The 21,620-nt window shown below is 40.2% G+C and overlaps 1 protein-coding gene and 1 long non-coding RNA gene across 30 annotated transcripts in view; one reads left to right on the forward strand and one right to left on the reverse strand.

The window, feature by feature from the left end:
- Positions 1-215: 215 nt before the first annotated feature.
- LOC136794504 (uncharacterized) lies at positions 216-19,692 on the reverse strand. Of its 2 annotated transcripts, none has more exons than XR_010841389.1 (3): positions 19,666-19,692; positions 18,180-18,382; positions 216-2,122 (listed from the first exon to the last, which is right to left on the reverse strand). It is a non-coding gene; the product is annotated as an uncharacterized lncRNA (long non-coding RNA). The 2 variants fall into 2 exon arrangements; XR_010841388.1 differs by lacking the exon at positions 216-2,122 and adding an exon at positions 15,761-15,924.
- Positions 18,980-21,620, forward strand: part of PICALM (phosphatidylinositol binding clathrin assembly protein) — a 106,580-nt gene continuing 103,939 nt past the window's right edge. For 27 of the 28 annotated variants that reach the window (XM_059068488.2, XM_059068491.2, XM_059068490.2 and 24 more), the window contains exon 1: positions 18,980-19,541. In XM_059068488.2, coding sequence (XP_058924471.1) covers positions 19,412-19,541 — 130 coding nt within the window. In that variant the 5' untranslated portion in view covers positions 18,980-19,411. The remainder of the gene's footprint in view (positions 19,542-21,620) is intronic. The other variant, XM_067038335.1, reaches the window with a different exon arrangement.

Raw genomic sequence — 21,620 nt, forward strand, 5'->3', positions numbered from 1 at the left:
GATTTCACAGAGGGGCACTGGAGTGAGACCAATAATATAATCCCTGGAATGGAGTTAGGGCCTTATAGGTCCAGGGAAATCACATGAGCTGTAAACAATATTTTCAAACAAACAAAATGCCATCCCTCTGTCTCCTTCCTCTTCCATAACAATGCTATAAAGGCTCCTAGTGTTATCTAGTTGTTTTATTTTTAATCGATAAGGGAACTGTGATGTGCGTGTGTGTGAATGTTATTAATAGCGCTCTTTTCCTCTACCTGACTGTGGAATCAGCTGAGAGACAGATATAGGATTCAGATAACTGAAGATTAAAATAGCAGCTTTATTAGTGGTAAAAAGCTAAATGGGAAGATATGGCTTTGATATGTGACCAAATATCTTCCAATCTGATATACATTTCACCCCCAAATTGGGTAGACTTACTCATCTAGACATGGGTCCACTGGAGACACCAGGCCTCCCTAAGCAGGCCCAGGCCCCTTACCATTTAGCAGAGACAGACCAGACACAAGGCCTCTGCAGGCAGGCAGATCCAAACAGGTGAATGCTACGCACAGGACTAGAGTGTGTAGGGTGCAAAATTCAAGGAGGCCCGCATTCTCAGGCTCATGACCATGTCTGTCTCATGACCCTGAGTGTGAGCGCCTTCTTAAATTTTGTGCCCCAGATGCCTCCTTGGCCTCATACCATCCTGGCCCTAACCAGCATGTCCATTTCTTTTTCCTGAACTCACCCATCAAGTAAATCCCTCCTCTTGCCCTAGGGAGAGTGATTGTGGAGGAAAAGAGAGGCCAGGGGACTTATTCTAGTGGAGGTATCCACACATGGAAAAAGGCTAGGGGAAAGGAGTTTCCCTTAAAAGAGATCATAGAGAGACTTCCCTGGTGGTCCAGTGGTTAAGGCTCCATGATTACCCTGCAGGGGGCATGGGTTCGATCCCCCGTTGGGGAACTAAGATCCCACATGCTGCGCGGCATGGCCAAAAAAAAAAAGAAAGGGAGATCATAGAAGTAAAGCTTTTGTGGCTAGAACCCAGGATTCTTATTCCTCTTCATAAAAACAAAAAGACGATATGATGCAACTTTGAGAATTAAACCCATTCACTAGAGCACTCAATTAACCAGGTCTTCTATTATTACTATCACTATGACTGTTATCATTTTGTTTTCATGACTCTTTTAGGTGACTTAAGCAAATTATATATTAAATTATATATAAACTCATATAGCATGTAGTAGGCTGAATGGTGGCGCCCCCAGAGATATGTCCACATTCTCTAATATATGAATGTGACCTTATTTGAAAAAACGGTCTTTGCAGATGTAATTATATTAAGGATCTGGATATGAAATCATCCTTGATTGTCTGCATAGGCTCTAAATCCAAGGGCCCTTGTAAGAGCCACACAAAGGGGAGCCACACAGAGAAGAGGAGAAAGCCATGTGAAAGTGGAGGCAGAATGAAGTTAACACAGCCACAAGCCAAGGAACACATGGAGCCACCAGAAGCGGGAAGAGGCAAGGAAGGGTTCTCCCCTAGAGGCCTAGGAGGGAGTGCAGCCTTGCCAACACCTTGGTTTTGGACTTCTGGCCTCCAGAACTGTGAGAGAATAAATTTGTGTTGTTTTAAGCCACGAAATGTGTAGTAATTTATTACAGTCACCCTAGGAAACTAATACATAGGGCAGAGATATGTTTTTAAAGTCCTGTATTAGTTATCATTATCCCAAAACTTAGTGGCTTAAAACAATACCTCACACGGTTTCTGTGGATCAGGAATTTGGAAACAGCTTGGCTGGGTGATTTTGGCTCAGGGTCTCTCCTGGGGTTGCAATCAAGATGTTGGTCAGAGCTTCTGAAGACTTGGCTGTGGTGCCAGAGGATCTGCTTCCAAGATGGCCCACTCACAAGGCTGGCAAGTTCATGCAGCCTGGGGGCGGGAGGCCTGTGTTCTTTGCCACGTGCACCTCTCCGTTAGACTGAGTGTTCTCATAACATGGTGATGGACTTCTGACGGAGTGAGTGAGCCAAGAGAGAGCAAAGTGAAGGCTGCAATAGTTTTTATGATCAAGCCTGAGAAGACACACGCCATGATTTCCTCAATGTTCCCACGCAGGCCATTCCTGTTCATTGTGAGAGGGGACCATACAGGGACATGAATACCAGGAGGTGAGGATCACTGATGTCCATCATGGAGGCTGGCTAGCACAGGTCCCAAATTTTTCAAGGTATTTAGGGAACCAGAATATTTCCTATATAGCCACTTGAACCATCTATATTTGAAGCCATAATGATAAACTATACAAAATACTCTTTGGAGTGATGAACTTGAGTTACTACAAGTTATTTAAATATTCAATTCAGTTCACTTTCCTACTTTAGGTTGAACCATATGAAATTTGTGATTTTTGTGGGTAAATAATTATCCAATATCAGCAATTTCATGTTTTCAACCCACTACTTATAAAGGTAGGACTATGAACTAAGATATCTTAGATACATTTTTAAGCAGTTATAAATATAAAAACACTTTTCTTTCAAACAATTATTTAACCATCAGTTTAAATGAACTAGAATAAACTATTCTTCACACACTCTGGTTATTTGAAATGTTACTATAGAATTGATGTCCCCATAAAGTTTTTGGTCCATGAGCCAAAGGGTCTGTGAGGGCATTGTATCAGAGTGACTTCATAAATAGTAATTTAACATCTCTGGGACCAATTTTCCTCATCCATAAATGAAAGAATTTGACTAGATGACATCTAGGCTGACTGTGCAGAAATGTTAAATAAGTCTTTATATGCTATGCTTGAGACACTACCAGTTCCTTTCTCAAACTCACAGTAAGACAAATTGCATATTTAATAGGGTTGTAGGAAAGTCTTTAACTAAATATGTTTATTCATTAATATGTAATATTAATAGTTAAATTCAAGATCCCTAATTTTTTCAGAAGTCCAGAGAGTCCTCCCTCCTCCTTTGTTCTCTAGAAAGCATAGACTGTAAATCAATTTTCTTAATTTGACTTGCTATATTTGACTACATTTTTTGGGTTCACATATTTTCTCTTGTGCCAAGTGCTGTATTTTTCATTTCCCACAGAATCAGGACAAACTGTACATCCCCTGCTGTGTCCAGGGCAGATCTGGCTAAATGTCAACTATGTTAATTGGTATAGAGAAAACAGCAGCCCTATTTTTATCTGATTAAAAATCCCCACAAACATTCTCCGCTAAAGTAAAGCTATGTCAGTACAAAGTAATTTAGTTACAATGTCAAGTTTGGCAGATGTATCCCTCCTGTCTTCATTTTACTGTAGCAGGCAGAATGCTGCTGTTTCCTGGAAGCTTTCAGTATCTAAAATTTTAATCCTACTTTTGGAGGCTCAGAACTTGGTACTCAAAACTTTCTGTGGCCTGCCAATTGGAATAAAATATCTTCTCTTTACAGTGATATTTTTAAACAAAAAATTTATAGGACAATCTATAGATCGTAATTTAAAAGGCAGTTTAAAATATTTTATTATACTTTTTAAAAGTCTCCACGTTAAAAATTGCCCCAGGATGAGAAGATTATGTAATATAATTGCTTCAGTTAATTGGGGTGTGGGAGGTGTGGGTGTAAAAGAATAAAAGGTAATGAACTTTGATAAATTTATATGAGCAACAACAAAGTACCAGAGAAAATTTAATTTTATTGGAGGGTGGCTATATCTTCAGTGCTCCTTCAAAATTGTATGCTGCCTCTTTAATGTTGGAATTCCCCAGGACTCCATCTCACCCCTGGGAGCTCACTCCTGGGTAGACTTCATATACGCCATGATTTCACCAACTGCACAACTTGTACACTCTTATCGTTTGGGCCTGTATCTCCAGCTTACTGAAAGCCACATTACTATCCATTGGTATACTTTGGGTGTCTCATGAGCACTTCAAAATCCCCTCTTCTGGTTTCTGGTCCCAAATATAAGGAGCTTAGAAGTCAGCACTTTGTCATAACAACGGGTAAAAAGCTGAGCAAACTGAAAAATGAACTCTTCATACATCTGTCAGAGAAGTGAGGTCACAGAGCAAACTACTCCTAAAATTGGAGAGACACACAGGTGAACACAGTGAATCACAATTTCCTGGAGCAGAAACCCACAAAACAGAAACCTCCACAGGAACCAGTACCAACATAGGGAAACCTAAACTATAATTGACAAATTGCTGGTGGCTCAACACATCTTTCTCAACGGTGAAAAACTGAAACCATTTCCTCTAAGATCAGGAACAAGACAAGGTTGTCCACTCTCACCACTATTATTCAACGGAGTTTTGGAAGTTTTAGCCACAGCAATCAGAGAAGAAAAAGAAATAAAAGGAATTCAAATCAGAAAAGAAATAAAGCTGTCACTGTTTGCAGATGACACAATACTATACATAGAGAATCCTAAAGATGCTACCAGAAAACTACTAGATATAATCAATGAATTTGGTAGAGTAGCAGGATACACAATTAATGCACAGAAATCTCTTGCATTCCTATACACTAATGATGAAAAATCTGAAAGAGAAATTAAGGAAACACTCCCATTTACCATTGCAACAAAAAGAATACAATACTTAGGAATAAACCTACCTATGGAGACAAAAGAACTGTATGCAGAAAACTATAAGACACCGATGAAAGAAATTAAAAATGATACAAACAGACGGAGAGATATACCATGTTCTTGGATTGGAAGAATCAACATTGTGAAAATGACCATCCTACCTAAGGCAATCTACAGATTCAATGCAATCCCTATCAAACTACCAATGGCATTTTTCACAGAACTAGAACAAAAAATTTCACAATTTGTATGGAAACACAAAAGACCCCGAATAGCCAAAGCAATCTTGAGAAAGAAAAATGGAGCTGGAGGAATCAGGCTCCCTGACTTCAGACTATACTACAAAGCTACAGTAATCAAGACAATATGGTACTGGCACAAAAACAGGAATATAAATCAATGGAACACGATAGAAAGCCCAGAGATTAAACCCACGCAAATATGGTCACCTTATCTTTGATAAAGGAGGCAAGAATATACAGTAGAGAAAAGACAGCCTCTTCAGTAAGTGGTGCTGGGAAAACTGGGCAGCTACATGTAAAAGAATGAAATTACAACACTCCTTAACACCATACACAAAAATAAACTTGAAATGGATTAGAAACCTAAATGTAAGGCCAGACACTATCAAACTCTTAGAGGAAAACATAGGCAGAACACTCTATGACATAAATCACAGCAAGATCTTTTTTGACCCACCTCCTAGAGAAATGGAAAATAAACCAAAAATAAACAAATGGGACTTAATGAAACTTAAAAGCTTTTGCATAGCAAAGGAAACCATAAACAAGACGAAAAGGCAACCCTCAGAATGGGAGAAAATATTTGCAATGAAGCAACTGACAAAGGATTAATCTCCAAAATTTACAAGCAACTCATGCAGCTCAATATCAAAAAAACAAACAACCCAATCCAAAAATGGGCAGAAGACCTAAATAGACATTTCTCCAAAGAAGGTATACAGATTGCCAAGAAACACATGAAAGGATGTTCATCATCACTAATCATTAGAGAAATGCAAATCAAAACCACAATGAGGTATCACCTCACACCAGTCAGAATGGGCATCATCAGAAAATCTACAAACAACAAATGCTGGAGAAGGTGTGGAGAAAAGGGAAACCTCTTGCACTGTTGGTGGGAATGTAAATTGATACAGTCACTATGGAGAACAGTATGGAGGTTCCTGAAAAAACTAAAACTAGAACTACCATACGACCCAGCAATCCCACTATTGGGCATATACCCTGAGAAAACCATAATTCAAAAAGAGTCATGGGGCTTCCCTGGTGGCGCAGTGGTTGGGAGTCCGCCTGCCGATGCAGGAGACACGGGTTCGTGCCCTGGTCCGGGAGGATCCCATGTGCCGCGGAGCGGCTGGGCCCGTGAGCCATGGCCGCGGAGCCTGTGCGTCCGGAGCCTGTGCTCCGCAGCGGGAGAGGCCACAACAGTGAGAGGCCCGCATACCGCAAAAAAAAAAAAAAAAAAAAAAAAAAAAAGAGTCATGTACCACAATGTTTATTGCAGCTCTATTTACAATCGCCAGGACATGGAAGCAACCTAAGTGTCCATCGAAAGATGAATGGATAAAGAAGATGTGGCACATATATACAATGGAATATTACTCAGCCATAAAAAGAAACAAAATTGAGTTATTTGTAGTGAGGTGAATGGACCTAGAGTCTGTCATACAGAGTGAAGTAAGTCAGAAAGAGAAAAACAAATACCATATGCTAACACATATATATGGGATCAAAAAAAAAAAAAAAAAGGTTCTGAAGAACCTAAGGGGAGGACAGGAATAAAGATGTAGACATAGAGAATGGACTTGAGGACATGGGGTCGGGGGAAGGGTGAGCTGGGATGAAGTGAGAGAGTGGCATGGACATATATACACTACCAAATGTAAAATAGATAGCTAATGGGAAGTAGCCACATAGCACAGGGAGATAAGCTCAGTGCTTTGTGACCACCTAGAGGGGGGAAATAGGGAGGGTGGGAGGGAGATGCAAGAGGGAGGAGATATGGGGATATATGTATATGTATAGCTGATTCACTTTGTTATAAAGCAGAAACTAACACACCATTGTAAAGCAATTATACTCTAATAAAGTTGTTAAAAAACAATCTGGTGTCTCATTGTGGACAAGTCTGAGAGTTAAAATCTCCAGGGGAACTCAGGAATAAGGAGGCCCCCATTTCTGTGAGTTTTACTTCTAGGAGCTCCTCCAGGCCCTCACAGCAAACACCAGAGAAAATTCCCCTGGTGTTTCCAGCAGAGGGAGGAGAAAAGGAACCATTTTGAAATATACCAGAGCATTCTGTTATTCTTAATAAGGTCTATCTTCAGGAGAAACTAGCAGAGTCTAACCTGCTGGGTTTTATCAGAGCCTAACCTACCTGGGGCAAGGGAAATACACAACTCCAGCCCCCTCTGGCCATCCTGTTCTACCTAAGGGGTGGAAAAACTGAGAAGCACTGGTAAAGTTCACAGTCCATGGGCACAGGCTTACCAAAAGACTGAGACCCCAAATCATAGGACTATAGCATGCTTTTCCTCCCCTGACACCTTAACACCACACCACAAAAGGCCTATTCACTGGAGTTTCTTTCACTCAGAACCTCACATCTGGATTTCAACAAGATATTACAAGGAATACAAAAATGTAAAAACACAATTTGAAGAGACTGAACAAGCATCAGACTGGAGTCAGATATGGCAGGGATGCTGGAATTATCAGACTGGGGACTATGATTAAACAACTATGATTAAAATGTTAAGGGATCTAATGGAAAAAGTAGACGACATGCAAGAACAGATGGATAATGTAGGCAGAGAGATGGAAACACTATGAAAGAATAAAAGAGAAATTCTAGAGATCAAAAACGCTGTAAGAGAAATGAAGAATGCTTTTGATGGGCTCATCAATAGACTGGAAATGGCAGAGGAAAGTCCATGACTGGATTCTGAGCTTGAGGATATACTAATAGAAGCTTGCAAAACTGGAAAGCAAAGAGAGAAAAGACTGAAAGAACAATACAGAATATCCAACAACTGTGGAAAAACTACAAAAGGTATAACATGTGTAACAGGAATACCAGAAGGAAAAGAAAGAGCTAAAGGAACAGAAGCATTATTTGAAGCAATAATGCCTGAGAATGTCCCCAAATTATTGTCATACATGAAACTACAGATCCAGGAAGCTCAGAGAACACCAAGCAGGATATATGCCAAATAAAAAACAAAACAAAAGCTACATCATGGCATATCATATCCAAACTTCAGAAAATCAACGATAGAGAAAAAAATTTTGAAAGAAGCCAGAGGAAATAACACTTTACCTATAGAAGAGCAAAGATAAGAATTACATCTGACTTCTCAGAAACCACGTGAGTGAGAAGAGAGTGGAGTAAAATATTTAAAGTGTGGAGATTAAAAGAAAAACTATATAATGAAGGAATAGAAGAAAAGGAATTAAAAGATATACAGACTGGGAAGGAAGAAATAAAAATATTTTTGTTTGCAGATGACACAATTGTCTATATAGAAAATCTGAAAGAATCAACAAAAGAAAAAACCTTCTGGACCTAGTAAGTGATTATAGTAAGTCTGCAGAATACAAGGCCAATAAACAAAACTCAGCTACTTTCCTACATTCCAGCAACAGAGAAGCAGAATTTGATATTGAAAACACATTATCGTGGGAGGGAGGGAGACGCAAGAGGGAAGAGATATGGGAACATATGTACATGTATAACTGATTCACTTTGTTGTAAAGCAGAAACTAGCACACCATTGTAAAGCAATTATACTCCAATAAAGATGTTAAAAAAAACACATTATCATTTACATTAGCACTCAGAAAAGTGAAATACTTAGGTACAGATCTAACAAAATATGTATAATGTTGATATGAGGAAAACTACAAAACTCTAGTAAAAGATATTTTTAAAAAATCCTAAATAAATAGATAGTCCATGTTCATAAATAGGAAGACTCAGTATTGTCAAGATTTCAGTTTTTCCTAACATGATCTATAGATTCATTGCAATCCCAATCCAAATCCCAGCAAGTTATTTTGTGGACAATGACAAACTGACTCTAAAGTTTATATGGAGAAGTAAAAAACCCAGAAAGTCAACTCAATATAGAAGGAGAAGAACAAAGATGGAGAACTGACACTACCCAACTTCAAGACTTACTATAACACTACAGTCATCAAGACAGTGTGGTATTGGCTAAAGAATAGTCAGATAGATCAATGGAACAGAATGATGAGCCCAGAAATACAGCCACATAAACATAGTTAACTGATCTTTGACAAAGGCACAAAAGCAATACAATGGAGCAAAAATAGTCTTCTGTATAAATGGTACTGGAATATATCCACATGCAAAAACAAAAAGACCTAGACACAGACCTTATACCCACCACAAAAATTAACTCAAAATGAATCATAGCCCTGAATGTAAAATGCAAAACTATAAAACTCATAGGAGATAACATAGGAGGAAACCTAGATAACCTTGGATATGGCAATGACTTTTTAGATACAACACCAAAGGCAACATCCACGAGAGAAAAAAAAATGATAAGCTGGAATTAATTAAATAAAAAACTTATGCTCTGCAAAAGACAATGTCAAGAGAAAGAAGTCAAGCCACAGGTTGGGAGAAAATATTTGCAAAAGACACATCTGATTAAAGGGCTTATTCAAAGTATACAAAAAACTTTAAAAACTGAACAATAAGAAATCAAACAATCCACTTAAAAAATGGGCAAAACACCAGAACAGGTACATCATCAAAGAAGATACACAGATAGCAAGTAAGCATATGAAAAGATGTTAAACATCATATGTCATTAGGGAATTACAAATTAAAACAACAAAGAGATACCTCTATACACCTATTATAATGGCCAAAATTCAGAACAATGAAAACATTAAATGCTGGTGAGGATGTGGAGTAACAGGAACTCTCATTCATTGCTGGTGGGAATGGTACAGCCACTTTGGAAGACAGTTTGGCAGTTTCTTACAAAACTAACCATACTAATACCATACAATCCAGCACTCGTGCTCCTTGGTATTTACCCAAATGAATTGAAAACTTATGTCTATACAAAATACAAAAACCAGTATACAGATGTTTATAGAGCTTTGTTTATAATCACCAAAACTTGGAAACAACCAAGATGTCCTTCAGTAGGTGAATGAAAAAATACCTTGTGGTACATCTAGACCATGGGATATTACTCAGCACCAAAAAAGGGGAGCTATCAAGCCATGAAAAGACATAGAAGAACCTTAAATGCATACCACTAAGTGAAAGAAGCAAATCTGAAAAGGCTACATACTGTATGATGCCAACTATATGGCATTCTGGAAAAGGCAAAACTACAGTAAAAAGATCAGTGGTTGACAGAGGTTGGGGGCAGAGAGGAAGGGATAAAAAGGGAGAGCACAAAAATGTTTAGGGCAGAAACTTCTCTTTATGATACTACAGTGATGGATACTTGTTATTATACAGTTGTCCAAACCTATAGAATGTACACTGCCAAGAGTGAACGCTAAAGTAAACTTCAGGCTTGGGATAATAATGATGTGTCAGTGTAGGTTCATCCATTGTTACAGATGTACCGCTGTGGACATCGATAGTGGGGGAGTTTGTGCACGTGTGGGGACAGGGGTTTATGGGGACTATCTGTACTCTCCACTCCGTTTTGCTGTGAACCTAAAACTGCTCTTAAAATATCAATTTTATTAGTTAAAAAATAAATTATATCCAAATTGAATGCATCATTCTCTCCCTGCCATCTTCCCAACTTCCTCTCCCTCTAGGTTCCTCCTTTTCAGTAACTGGAATCATGATGTATCCAGATGAATCCCATCAGAAACCTAGGAACCAACCTTTACTTTGTGTCCTCCCTTGCATATTTCATGCAGTCTCTTTATCAAGTTCTATTCATTTTCCCTCATATCTCTAGAATCTATCTCCTTCTTCCCCACTCTAATGCCACTGCTACAATGCCCTCTACCCACCAACCAGTTTTCCCTTGATCTACCCTTGGGCTAAGTGTTATGAACAAGTACAACGATTTTTATAAGCTTTTTGTTTTCTAATCTATCAGACTTCTGTAAATCAGGCCCAGTGCAGACCATAAAATGCAAGCTTAGCTGTTCAGAACTTTCTTGATAACTTTTCTCATAACAAGCCTTTAATTAAATTAAAAACCAAAGCATTACACAGGTAGAGAATGAGGAAAGAGATGGAATAATGGTTTATGGCTTTGGGACATCTTTTAATGTATTAATTGAACTAAGAAAATGAAAGGGACACAAAGGTCAGTTAGACCTCCATCCCATTCCTGTACTTAGAATATTTCAATGCATTCCCTAGCCTTCAGGACAATATCCAGATTCCTAAACACAGCATACAAGGCTCTCCATGACCTGCCTACTATCTTCATTCCAGCTTCATCTGCCCCTATTGTGCATTCACCCACTTGTTCAGGCCAAAATTTAGAAGTCATCCTTGTATAATCTCTTTCCCTCGAGTCACTGTCCACAGATTCTCTCCCCACCATTTGAGCCACCAGCAAATTCTGTTGATTCTACATTAAAAATATACCTAAATCTATCTACTGTTCATTTCCATGCCTTCCACTCTAATCTAAGTCACTGTCACTGACTTCTCTTCTTGTCTAAAGCAATTCCTTCCTACTTCCCCTGCTTCTATCTTGCACTCTCTCTCTCTCTCTCTCTCTCTCTCTCTATATATATATATATATATATATATATATATATATATATAGAGAGAGAGAGAGAGAGAGAGAGAGAGAGAGAGATCCATCTGATGACTTCTCATCTCACTTAGAATAAAATCCAAATTCCTGCCAAAGTTCTCTGCATTTGTTTCCTATTGCTACTGTAACAAAATTACCACAAACTCAGTGACTTGCATAATAGAAATTTATTCTGTTGTCTTACTTTAGACCTGTAACCTCCAGAATTCACTTCAAGGTGACAATAGGGCTGGTTCCTTATAGAGGCTTGAGAGACAACCCATTCCTTGTTTCTTCCAGCTTCTAGAGGTGACTGGCATTCCTTGGCTTGTGGTCACATCTCTCCAATTTCTGTTTCTGTTGTCACATAGCTTTCTTCTCCCTCTGACCTCCTCTTTCCATCTATAAGGACCCTTTACATCAGGTCCACCCAGATAATAAAGAATAATCTCCCCATCCTCAACTTAATCTCATCTGCTACATCCTTTTACCATGTAAAATACCAATTCACAGGTTCTGGGAATTAGGACATGGACACCTCTGTGGGGCATATGATTTAGTCTGCCACATTCCATACAAAGATCATGAGAAAAATATTTCATCATAAAAACATGGATTTGTTAAAGTTGCTAATAAGGGGAAGCATCACAGTAATAGAGTCTCAATAACGTCTCAAAAGGGGATGGTAAGGGGAAGATATTTATAGGATTAACCATAGGGTGCCTTTGTGGTGGATATTAGTAGCCTAGGCAGGAACTGGTTAGAATTTGTAAAGTAACTGAATTACTAGAACCTATGAATCTGAGTTACAAAGCAGAGTTACAGTTAAATCAGTTTATTTGTGGTCTTATATTGTTACAAATGGGCCTAAATAAGCTGGTGTTAAAACAATAAGAGCTTAAATAGTTTTTATTACATACCATGGAATGGTACAGTGGATAATTTCAGTTTTTGCTTCATTTCATTTGGCAAATCATTAGTTTTTGCTTCACTTCTCAGTCCCCCTTCTTTTGGTCAATTTGCAGCCTAAGCTGAAAGATAGACTATTATTTTTCTGGAGAGGTGATCAATCCAGATCTGCACTGCTATTTAGTAAGTTGCAATTACATATTGAATTTTTCATGGTAGTCATATTGACCTCTATAAGTATCAGGCTTTCTTGTTCTTTTTTTTTGGATGATCATTTGAAAATCATCTAGTGTTAGCAGTGGCTGTGCAGCAGCATTTAAGACTCTGAAGATCATATATCTGGTAACTGCTATGCAGACAGAACTAAGACAAAAATTATTAGAGTTTGAAAGGCATTTGAAAGCCATATTCTTAGATTTTGAAAACTGAACAATGAAAGCATGTGACAATGTATTTGGACTTTCCTTATGTAATCAAGTTTCTTTTTCCCTTTTTACTAGTGTATGAGGAATACAGGTCTTGGGGATACCATGAGTAAAGGACGCAGATGTCCATTAGCTATCTAGGACCTTAATCCTGAAGTGGGGGAAGAAAATAGCTGAAAAGATAAAGATGCAAACCGAAGGGTATACAGGTACAAAGAAGAACATGGCAACAAATGGGGTCTTGTTCCAGCTGTCTTGGTTGGAAACAGCCTATTTCATGCAGTCTTTAGTTGTTCCAGGGACCTAGGGCTGTCTTTTCTCATGGGATATCTAACTCTAGATGTTACCTAGATTCCTCAACATGCCTTATAAAGCCCTTCATAATCTGGTCATATCTCTGGGATCATTTCCTAAATCTTTTTCTCTTCTTCACTCTCTCTTTGGTGGCCACACTGTCCTTACTGTTCCACAAACAAGTTAATCTTGTTCCTGTCTGAGAGACATTGTACTAATTGTTGCCTTTATGCAAAATGATCTCCCCAATATTTGCACCACTGACTCCCACAATCCACTCAAGTCACATGTCACCTTCTTAGATAGGCTTTCCCTTGTCATCATCCAATTTAAAGTCCTCTCAATTCTTTTACCTTGCTTAATTTTTCTTCATAGCACTCTTCTCTCCCTGCATCTGTTTCATATTTATTCGTTAAATGCCCCACTTGAATATACACACCATTCAAGAAGGCAGAAAACTTTTCTATTTTGTTCACTGATGTGTTTTCAGGACCTAGAACACTATTCAGCATACGTAGGTGCTCAGTAACTACTCGCTGATTGACTGAATAAATACAAACCTCACATACACTGTGTTTCAGCCATATATAACAATTTGCAGTCCCCAAATGGCTCCTTCTTTTGCAGATGTGGTTTTCCTCTGCCTGCAATAACTTCTCCTTGATTCCTTCACAATTCCTAATCATCCTTCAAGAGTCTGTTTATGTGTCACTGTCCCTGATAAACCTTCGTTGATCCCACCAGGAAGAACTAGGTGTCATCTCTCTTTGTTCTAATAGTACTCTAGGCATACCTCTATCATATTACTTAATACAGTTGACCCTTGAACAAGGCAAGAGTTACCCACCATCTCCCACCCCACTGTCAAGTCGAAAATCCATGTATAGCTTTACAGTACGACCTCTGCATCTGCAGATTCAACCACCAGGGATCATGTAGCACTATAGTACATATTTATAGAAAAAAAAATCTACGTATAAGTGGACCTGCGCAGTTTATATCCATGTTGTTCAAGGGTTAATTGTACATTGCATTAACATTTTGTCTAATCTATGTCTGTATCCTGAGACTCTAGTAGAGGGCTTTGCCCATAGTAAATTCTGAGCAAATGTTTGTTGAATGATTTTATTCATTGAGTGACAACTGTGTGTCAAGCACTGTACTAGTTTTTTATGCACACTATTTTATTTTTTAAAATTTTTATTGGGGTATAGTTGATTTACAATGTTGTTTTAGTTTAAGGTGTACAGCACAGTGAATCAGTTATACATATATCCACTCTTTTGTAGATTCTTTTCCCATATAGGCCATTACAGAGTATTGAGTAGAGTTCCCTGTGCTATACAGTAGGTCCTTATTAGTTATCTATTTAATATATAGTAGTATGTATGTGTCAATCCCAATCTTCCAATCTATCCCTCCCCCACTCCTTACCCCCAGTAACCATAAGTTTATTTCCTACATCTATAACTCTATTTCCATTTTGTAGATAGGTTCATTTGTACATATATACAATGGAATATTACTCAGCCATAATAAAGGATGAAATAATGCCATTAGCAACAACATGTATGGACTTAGAGATTGTCATACTGAATGAAGACAAAGACAAATATCATATGATATCGCTTATACGTGGAATCTAAATAAAGGCTACAAATGTACATTATCTTAATCCTGACAAGAAATCTGTAAGATATATGCTACTACCCCTGTTTTACATACAACGAAACTGAATAACTTGCCCAGAATTTTGAACCTAAGTGTGTCTGACTCCAAACTGGTATTTCTCCCATTGCCTCAAATGAATTAATAAATCTCCTTAATTTTAGTGATACTTACTGGTCAAAATTTAATAACCTAATTTTACCATTAACATTGAAACTCTGATCTTTTAGTTCAGTGTTGCATGCTCTAATACATTTTTACTTGATTCAGCCTCTTTATATTACAGACAAGAATGGACCCCAGGTACCTTAACAGCACAGGTATCCTATTTTTATTCTGCTTCATAATTAAAGAGTTTTTTTTTTTTTTTGTGGTATGCGGGCCTCACTGTTGTGGCCTCTCCTGTTGTGGAGCACAGGCTCCAGACGCTCAGGCTCAGCGGCCATGGCTCACGGGCCCCGCCGCTCCGCGGCATGTGGGATCTTCCCAGACCGGGGCACGAACCCGCGTCCCCTGCATCGGCAGGCGGATTCTCAACCACTGCGCCACCAGGGAAGCCCTTAAAGAGTTTTTGATGATGATTCAGGGTCAAGGTTTGGTTAGTCTTTCCTTTTAAGAGAAGGATTATATTTAAGAGCTAGTCCACATGTCATCTTTCAAGAGGTATAAAAGTCCCAAATATATTGCAAGTCATATTGAAATTATAGAATTAATATACCTGGAAGAAAGGAAAATGTGGCAGGAATGAGTTAAAGATAGTTAGACAGTCTCACATATGTGAGAGACCCTGGTGGTCACTCTGATTTCTGTCTTTTCTGCATGTTAGGTGAAGCAGTGTGTACGAAAATTTTAATAAAGTTTTTAGAAGTACATAAAATAGTATCACGAGGATCTCAAGCAGGGAGAGCCCAAGCTCTAAAGTCAGACAGACCTGAGATCTAATCCTTGCTTCCCTACCTAATAGCTGAGCAAATTTAAGCAAGTTACTTAACTTTTCCTAAGCCTCAATTTCTTCATCAGTAAAATGGAGAGAAAAGAAGGGTATTAGGTAGGGTAGCTAATTACTACTACAAAACACAGCATTAAAATTTTAGAGGCATAATTTAATAAAACAAAATCCAATACAGGTGTTCCTGGTCATGCAGTTCTCTGGGGCAGGATTCTTTCAAGGACTAATTTGGGGCCCCAAGCTTCTTCTATTTTGCAGTTTTTAGTTCCTCTAGATTCTTTGAAATCTTCATTCAGCTGGTAGGTAGGGAAAGAAAGAATATGGCGCATGTGTAGGAGGTTTTGTGGGCCAAAACTTAAAACGGTTTTCATCGTTTCTGTCCACAGTCCATCGTGTATTGTCAGTCACATGACCCCAACTAATCACAAGAGAGGCTGGGAAACATAGTATGTGTGCTCAGGAGAAAAGGAAACAGACTTTGGGGAATTCAGAGGTGTCTCTGCCACTTCAGGTCATGAGGCAGTCTTAGGGTTTAACTGAGATAATGCATGTAACGTGCTTAGCATAGGGTAAGTAATCAACACAGTTGCATGTAATTATTATTATCACAAAGGTGTATGCTGCGAGTCTGAATAAGGAAGTGAAGTCCTTGCTTGGAGGTTCTAGCGAGAGCTCAGCTACATTCAAAGAAAAGTCCTTACCTTTGTGTAAGGTTATATAAGATTATGATCTTTAACTGATTTGGCAGCATCAGGAAACATAAACATTGAAAGGTGAGGGATGAAGGGGTTGCCAAGTTGTTCATGTCAGCTTAGCTAACAGAATGTCAAAAGATTATAATTTAGATAACCTTAATGTCTAAGAAGAGTGGGAATAGGGAACTGGTAGACTCTTTGGATTTGGGAATGGGCTTAATTGAAATAATAAAGGGTAAAAATTCTGATCAATCCCCTCTTCCATATTCTTTTTCTCCCTCACTTTCTTACTTTAAAGTTACAGACATCATAAAGATTCTTCAGGTGCAGCATATTTTCTTCTCCCCACTTATTTTTCTCCTCTGTTGCCATTTAAAATAGTGTAAGAAACAGAGATCATGTTTGCCTCACACATTATTTTATCTTAGCACCTAGCAATGCCTAGCACAGGGTATGCAGGCAAGAAGTATTTGCTGAATGAATTTAATATATATGGTAGTTGCTTCAAGTCTTGCCTAAAGAATCTAGATAAAGTAATGGAAAGACAATGAGTTTTTAAATCTTGCTTCTATCACTTGAGTATTTGTGGGATTCTGGGACTTCTAAGACTTAATTTTTTTTTTTTAAGCAATAGAGAAAAATTATATAAGCATTTAACCTCTAAGACTTTTTTCTTCCCTGTATTAAGTTGCACAATACTTTTTAGAGTTATAGTAATGAGAACTAAATGAAAAAATTCATGTAGTGTTCCTAGCACATAGAAAGCATTCAAAAAAACGGTTGTTCCCTCCCCTGTACCTCACACCTCTCTACAATATACTTTTTAATTTAGGGGACCCTAACAATTAATTGACACTAATTGTTTACATATTTAGAAACTTCTAAAATATACCCTTGAAAAAAAGTACAGTGATATTTCTAACAGAAGCTAGTTTATTTATAAGGTGAACATGTCTACAGTTATTTGAATAATAGTGGTTTGTAAGAATCTCTTTGGTAAAAGTAATGGTGAAGTACCTTCCTAGAATGTCATTCATAGTAGTGCAAAAAATACATGTTGCCTTCTGTGTGTTTAGGAATAACTTTTACATTTTCCCTAAAGGTGAAATATTTAGCTACTGATTTAGCTCCTGTTGACCTCAGCAGGGGTCTACCAATGCAGAGGCTCAGGCCACCTGGTAACTTATTAAGTGGAACCCACAGAAGAATAGTAAGGATGTCTTAAGAATTGGGTAACTCCACGGCCCAATGGACACAGGGCAGCAAACTGGGCACCAAACTGCAGATGGATTGCAGATGCACTGAAGGAAGTCATTACAGTTTTGAGAAATTTGGGGCTGGCTTGACAAAGATGAAGCCTGCTGGTTTAAGCACTTTATGTTCTCGGCAAAAGCATGGTGTTGCAAATTTTCACCAGCCATAGTGAAAAAAAAGGGGGGGAAAGGGAATGGGAGGAGACCACAAAATTCATGATGATACATAAAATGTTAACCATTAGCTTTGCATCTTTTGAGAGTCACCAGATTGAAGCACAGTATTTTGGACTTGGCTGGCAGATGGTGTACACAGACTTTTTGAGTATGTTAGCATTTCATTTGAAACTAGCAAGATTACATAGGACTATCATGGTAATTTAACATTCATGGAGATTTTAAAATTTATCCTTAAACTTGTGTTGAAAGTGGGGCATTTTAACATTTTAAAAGACTTTGTGAAATAGATCTGGATCTCATAGAACGGATTCACAGGACATAATAATTCCTCTAAAATGCCCACAGGACAGTTTCAAGTGTCTTCTTTCCCTGAAAATCTGGCTTACGCAAGAGAAAAAGAGGCCAAAGAGAACAAAGACTAACCAGGCGAGATGGCAGGTAGTGATGTCTGGATTCTCTGAATGGGACTTCTCCACTTACTACCTTCTCACTTCCTTCTATGGTCTGGACCTTTAATCACCACAGCAGTCAGCCTTGTAGGGTCAGCTAATCTCTGTTGACATCATCGTACTACTTCCCGTTTCAAATTCCAGTGAAGCTGTGTGTTTCCTGTCCTATTTGACACCCTAGAGAAAGAATACTGGCCCAATTAGTATCCAAATTTAGACTGGCAGCAATGTGTCAAGTTTTCAGGGGAGAGATAAACAAAAACAGGTGACATTTCCAAGCCTCTCAAGAAAAGGGGAAAAAAACCCCAACCCTTCTGGGGTAAGTAAGCAGGGAGAGCTTCAATACCCACTGTAGGGAGAGGCCTGCTGACAGCCTCCGAGAATGGGCCGACGGAAGCCTTTTCCTTTTCATTAAAGCCAGGAGGATGGTTTTGGGGGCCTCCCTAAACACGTTCTTGATTCTGCTAGAAAAGCCCAAGCAGCTCTGACACCCCCTTGCTCAGGGGGAGCTGTGAAGGTAACTGCACCTCCTCTTCAGGAAGCAGTTGGTTTCTACCACAGACACTAGGACACCCTTGTCGGGGAAGAGCGGAAAAGGCATACGTGCCTCTCCCCGCCCCGCCCCCCGTGACCCCAGCGAGCCCAGCCTCGGGCGACCTGTTGGCAGGGAGCATCACGTGACGCGGCGGGCCGCGCACTGCCTCCGCGGGGGAGCCTCCTGTTGCGCCCGCCCGGCGGGTTCCATCACGTAACGCGCGGGCACCGCCCCGCTCTTCCCTCGCCGAGCGAGGGAGGGCCTGAGTCGAAGAGGAAAGAGAAGGGAAAAGGGGCGGGAGACAGAGAAGGAGGGGCGGTGCCCGAGTCACGTGACCCGGGGCAGCCCGGAAAGCTCCGAGGAGGAGCCTGGCGCCGCCATTTTCCTGCAGCTGCCTGTCCCTTTTGCCCTGCCCGGCTTCAGCTGACCAGGGAGGGGGTGGGCTGAGCTGAGGCGGGGGCAGGGGAGTGCCCGATATCTTGCCTGACCCCGCGGGTGACAAGAGCCGGTTCTTTCCGGGCTGGGTGGCAGCGCGCGGCCCTGAGCCCCGCCCCAGGCCGGCAGGCGGAGAAGGAGCCGGTGGGGGTAGGGGGGGTGGGGGTCCTCCGGCGCTTGGGGGTCCCAGTCCCCGCCGGCTGCCGAGCGGGAGGGGTGGCGGAGGAGCCGCAGAGATGTCCGGCCAGAGCTTGACGGACCGAATCACCGCCGCCCAACACAGTGTCACCGGCTCCGCCGTGTCCAAGACAGTATGCAAGGCCACGACCCACGAGATCATGGGGCCCAAGAAAAAGCACCTGGACTGTGAGTGAAGCCGACCGCTGCCCCCGCGACCCGCGCGCGTCCTTTTCCCCATCTCTTTTCTTCCCCGCTTCAGCTGCCTCTTCCCTCCCTGCGTCTTCTCTGGCGCGGCGGGTCCTGTGCTCACCCGAGCTGTGTTCTTTTTGCTTCCATCACACCTGCCTTCACGGCTTCCGTTCCCTGTCTAAAAATCCCTGACAAGCCACTCCCCCCCGGGTTCCTAGGGGACCCTGGCTTCTCTGCCCGGTGCTCCGCGATACACATCACAGCCGGCCAACTTGCCTCTCCACCTAGCCCCTCAACTCCCGGCCTCCTCTGTCTGCTGCAGCCTTCTACTCTTGATTCCCACCCGTCCCGTGCTGCCTAGCCGCCCTCTCCTGAGCGTCTCCCCGCTTGCTCCCGGCCACACTGCCCTATTGTTTCCCCACTAGCCTTCTTCGGGTTTCCGTAAACGCCCGGTTCCGTGGGCCCGGATCCCTGTTTCTCCGCAACCCTGAGGGCCGCCTCCCTTGAAGTGATTCCCACTTCCTTTGCTCCACTAGCCTCTTCTGTCCCTTCCCTTCCCGGTTTTCTCTTCCACCTTTCCTCCCACCCCCTCCGCCCTTGGGTTGGTTACCTTTCTTTGCCTCTGTAGCTTCACTTAAGTTCTTTCGTCTCATTGTAAATATCATACTCAACATCCGACTTTTTTCCTCTGACTACTTTCTTCGTGGGCGTGAAAGTGAAGGGATTCCGTTGGTGTAGGGAAAGCTTTGTGGAACTTAGGGATTTTTAATCACCTCTGGTGGGGTTTAATCATTGTATTTTCATGCTTTTGACTGGGATAATTTGTGAATGTCAGTCATCCCCCCCTTTTTTTTTTCTAATGGGGATATGGAAAAGGGTTTGCTGATTTTGGTATCAGTTCCTAGAGCTGTTAAGCCTGGCGGTTTGAATTCAGAACCCTGAGTGAAGCGTAGACTATTGGAATTCAAAATAGATTAATAATCAAATCTACAAATAATATATCCTTCAAAAAACTGGTAAAAAGATATTTGGTGATGCTTGAGTTTTGACTCCGTTTTAATTTATGCTGGTTATCTTTTGAGGAACTAGCTTTTCTTACACGCATGATATTACACCATTCACTAACTTAGCTACAATTACTAGAGCTAACTCCTCCCAACTTTTTCCAAACCTGGAAGCCACCTGTAATGTCCTCCTTTTTTATTCCACTCCTTTACCTCAAGGTACAAAGATCAGTGGATTACTCAAGCTTTGACTCAATGGAGCTTTGACCTGAAACTTTTCAGGGAAACAGGGAAAAAGGCATTGTAATAGATAAGTTCCTTTTTTAATGGCTATTGGACACAGAAGCCTGACTGACTTCATCCTACATGAGTTACTTTGCTTTACTGTTTGAAGCAAGAGTGAGCATGTCCTGAAAGGGAATTCACTGACAGGAGTCCTGTTTTGAGTTCTCGTTTGGACTTTGGCCGTAAGGTTTGCGCTTTTTAAAAAAATGTACAAAATGTGAATTCTTCCAAGATACTTTGCTCATGAAGTACTTTAGAACAAGTTACTGCTACAGACAAACCCATTATTCATTGTGACTTATTACTTCCTTGTGGAAAAGTTTAAAAAAGCATCATTATTGCTTGTTTCTTCTTTTGATGTGCGGTTCATGGAGGCTGCTTGTTAACTATTAATCCTTGACTGTTTTAAAGAGTTCAGAATATATTTAAATGGTGACACATTTATAAATGGAAAGTTCTTTAAAATACATTATGAAGCCGTTAAGTGCCTCTTTTGATTGTCTGATATTTGGAGTAGACATTTCTACTGTTTACTTCTCTTCAAATGACTACTTGGCTTGCTCTACCCAATCTATGGTTTGCCCTAACACTGTTAATTCTTTTGTTAGGTTGGTTTTATTGTTTGTTTTTGGCGTTGAAGAAACTACTTGTGACTTTGTGAACTGTTATCCTCATCTCTCCCTTCAAAATGATAAATTATAACACGAATAGATACCGCTTTTAAAAGTCTTTTTAAAGGTTCTTATTTCAAATGTTGCAGTTCTAACACATTGTGGAAAAGGTCAGA

This window comes from Kogia breviceps, chromosome 7 (genome assembly GCF_026419965.1).
Source record: "Kogia breviceps isolate mKogBre1 chromosome 7, mKogBre1 haplotype 1, whole genome shotgun sequence".
Classification (NCBI taxonomy): domain Eukaryota; kingdom Metazoa; phylum Chordata; class Mammalia; order Artiodactyla; family Physeteridae; genus Kogia; species Kogia breviceps.